The sequence below is a fragment of the Bison bison genome, unplaced genomic scaffold (genome assembly GCF_000754665.1).
Source record: "Bison bison bison isolate TAMUID 2011002044 unplaced genomic scaffold, Bison_UMD1.0 scf7180017864383, whole genome shotgun sequence".
Classification (NCBI taxonomy): domain Eukaryota; kingdom Metazoa; phylum Chordata; class Mammalia; order Artiodactyla; family Bovidae; genus Bison; species Bison bison.
In genome coordinates this window covers 3,283,540-3,286,393 of record NW_011494955.1, presented here as the reverse complement: position 1 = coordinate 3,286,393, position 2,854 = coordinate 3,283,540, and the positions used below count along the sequence as shown (strand labels likewise).

Here is a 2,854-nt window from a genome sequence, read left to right as displayed (position 1 = left end):
CCCTTTTCCCCACTGCTTCCAGTTCTCAGCCCCCAGCTAGCCTGGCAGTGTCTGGAGGTGGCATGGGAGGGTATTTCCCAGTTCCAAAGCTGGAACAAACTGCTCTGGGGTCTTGCAGACCAATGACCTGACATCTGTCCACCTGGGTGTGAAGTTCAGCTGCCGCTTCACCCTGCGGGAAGTCCAGGAGCGCTGGTATGCCCTGCTCTACGATCCTGTCATCTCCAAGTGAGTGAGCTGGCCCCGGTGGCAGCACGGTACTGGGGACACCAGGATTTGGTTCTGGAACAGAAAGAATTGTACAAGGGAGGGGGCTGGGAGGCATGGCTCCCTGGGGCCTGGAATTCTCTGAGATGATACCAAGACCTCCCAGGCTTTGGGGGGAAGCTTCTTCCCGATATCAACCTTGCTAGTCCAGGCTGGATGCTGAGAAAAAGGGCCTGGAAGCCGAGGAAGTAGCACTAGAGAAAACACCAGAATGAATGCTGGGAGCCCTGTCTTACTGCCATATGCATGGTGGTTTAGGGCGGTCCCCTTCAGCTTTCCCACACTGACCTCTCAGTTTCTTCCTTCATAAGAAGTGGTTGGAACAGAAGAACACCAGGGTCCCTTCTAGTTCTAGCAGTCCAAGTTCCAGATACACCTGTGCACACGCACAACACACACACTTCCTCCTCGGGCACTTCATTTGACATTATCAGAATAATGCTTAACATCCATCTTCTACCCCACAGACACTGGTGCCACTTAAGCTATAGCCACAGCCCTGATACACCAGGAAATGCGCAGGGCGTGGTTTGGGGAAGAGGAGGTGTCTAGTGGGTGGCCGCTTTAGCTAAGTAAGGGCGAAGGTCTTGGGGCAGGAACAGCAACTGGTCTTAGGATTGCCCTCAGGACTGGCCTCTAGGCAGCTGTGCCCTTGAGTCTCCTCGCAGGGTTGAGCACAGGAGCCTGAGTTTTCTGAATTGCCTGTTCACGTTTTTGACAAACCCACGAGGCCACAGGTGCCTTGCTCATGACCCTCGGGCTCTTCTGTTGAGGGCCTGGATCTTTGAGTTGTGGATCGCAAAGGCCTGCAGGCTTTGAAGAAGTAGGAACCCCAGATTGCTTGACACCATGTCTTCAACCCTGCCGTGCTTTCTGTCTCCTTTCTTCCCAGGCTGGCCTGCCAGGCCATGAGACAGCTGCACCCAGAGGCCATTGCAGCCATCCAGAGCAAGGCACTGTTTAGCAAGGCTGAGGAACAGCTGCTGAGCAAAGTGGGATCGGTAAGGCTGAGGGCCAGTAAGGCTAGAGGGTAGGGTGGGAACCAGTCACCTGGAAAACTGACTGCAGGGAAGCTATACTGCCTGGGGACCTACCCTGCAGACACATGGACACCTGCAGGGCCTCTGGACGGGGTCCTCTGGGAGAGCCAAGCCTGGCTCCTGGCTGGCAGGAGCTGTCACTTTTTCCATCTCCTGATGGGGACTGGGGCAGGGGGCTCAGATGGTGAGGCAGGGGCAGGACAAGGAAACCCTGATGCCCAGAGCATACTCCCTGCCCTCCAGACCAGCCAGCCCACCTTGGAGACCTTCCAGGACCTGCTGCACAGACACCCCGATGCCTTCTACCTGGCCCGTACTGCCAAGGCTCTGCAGGCCCACTGGCAGCTCATGAAGCAGTATTACCTATTGGAGGACCAGACAGGTAACTGGGCCCAGGATCTGGCAGCGTGGGGGTGCGTATGTATGAGTGTGGAGGGGGCTGGATGCAGCCGCCCTCAGTGCCTTGTAACAAATCCTCAGTGGTTCCCAGGGTCTTGTTCACCTCTTTTTGCAGCAGAAACCACTTCCTTCCAAAGGGAGGGAGCATGGCTGGAATGGTCTTGATGGTAAAGGTAGCCAGAATTGCCTAGAATCCTGAGCAGAAAGACTGAACAAAGGGTCTCCCACTTCTCGATTAGTTTGCTTTTTTGACATGTTTGACAATTACATAAATACCACGTTAATATTTTCTTCATGAGTAACTTTCAAACTTGAGTAAAATGCAAAAGTCTCTTTCGGTGCTCACCCTCCCCCCTTTCCTTCCTTGGAGATAAAGACCTTTTTCTCTAAGCCTTTCTGTCCTTTCCCTCTCTCCACTTTCCTCCCACCAGGCTGTGGGGCTGCCTTCAGGCCACTCAGAAATCCCCGCGGGGGCTTCACACCCAGGCTGCCTGTCTTTCTCTTTCCCAGGGGTCAGAATGCTCTCCGATCGCTCTCTTCCCTTGCCAACAAGACACTCACTCTCCTAATGAGTATTAGGAAAGTGGTCCGATTGGATGGGAAGAAACTCTTCAGTTGGATTTAAGATTCAGGGTCAGACCTGCATAGTCCGAGCACACTTTACTCTCGCTTCTTAAGTACTATTGCGTGTTGGCTGCCATGTAGTGGTTCACACTGATCTGAAAATCAGGCCGTGGTTCTGCCCTTCACCCTACTCACTAGGTCTTGTAGCTTCTGGATAATAGAAGATTCCTACCAGAGGATTTTAGGAAATCTTGTCAGGAGAGGCCCCATCTTCTCTTCCTGAGGATCTTTGAATTCAGTATGCAGTGCGCCACCTCCTTTATTCCTGCAGCTTCCAGATCTCTGCTGCTCGCCCAGGCTCAGCTGTCACTGACCTCCCACAGAGAGAGCAGACACCGGATAAAGTTTATTTTTGCTGCTACAGCTAGCTCCTTTGTCACTCTTTTGAAAGTTATCTTGTGTAAATTTGCTAACGTAAAGGTATAACTTTTCAAGAGTCATGTTTTGTGAGTATTTGATTTCTTGGCTATTTGGTGCTTGGAGTCTCTAGCAATAGGGAGCATAAATTGCTTACTTTTCAAGTC

The 2,854-nt window shown here is 52.5% G+C and overlaps 1 protein-coding gene across 3 annotated transcripts in view; it reads left to right on the top strand.

The window, feature by feature from the left end:
• MCRS1 (microspherule protein 1) overlaps positions 1-2,854 on the top strand; it is a 9,398-nt gene that overhangs the window by 3,397 nt on the left and 3,147 nt on the right. For all 3 annotated transcript variants that reach the window (XM_010857772.1, XM_010857773.1, XM_010857774.1), the window contains 3 exons: positions 119-228; positions 1,160-1,268; positions 1,551-1,689. In XM_010857772.1, coding sequence (XP_010856074.1) covers positions 119-228; positions 1,160-1,268; positions 1,551-1,689 — 358 coding nt within the window. The remainder of the gene's footprint in view (positions 1-118; positions 229-1,159; positions 1,269-1,550; positions 1,690-2,854) is intronic.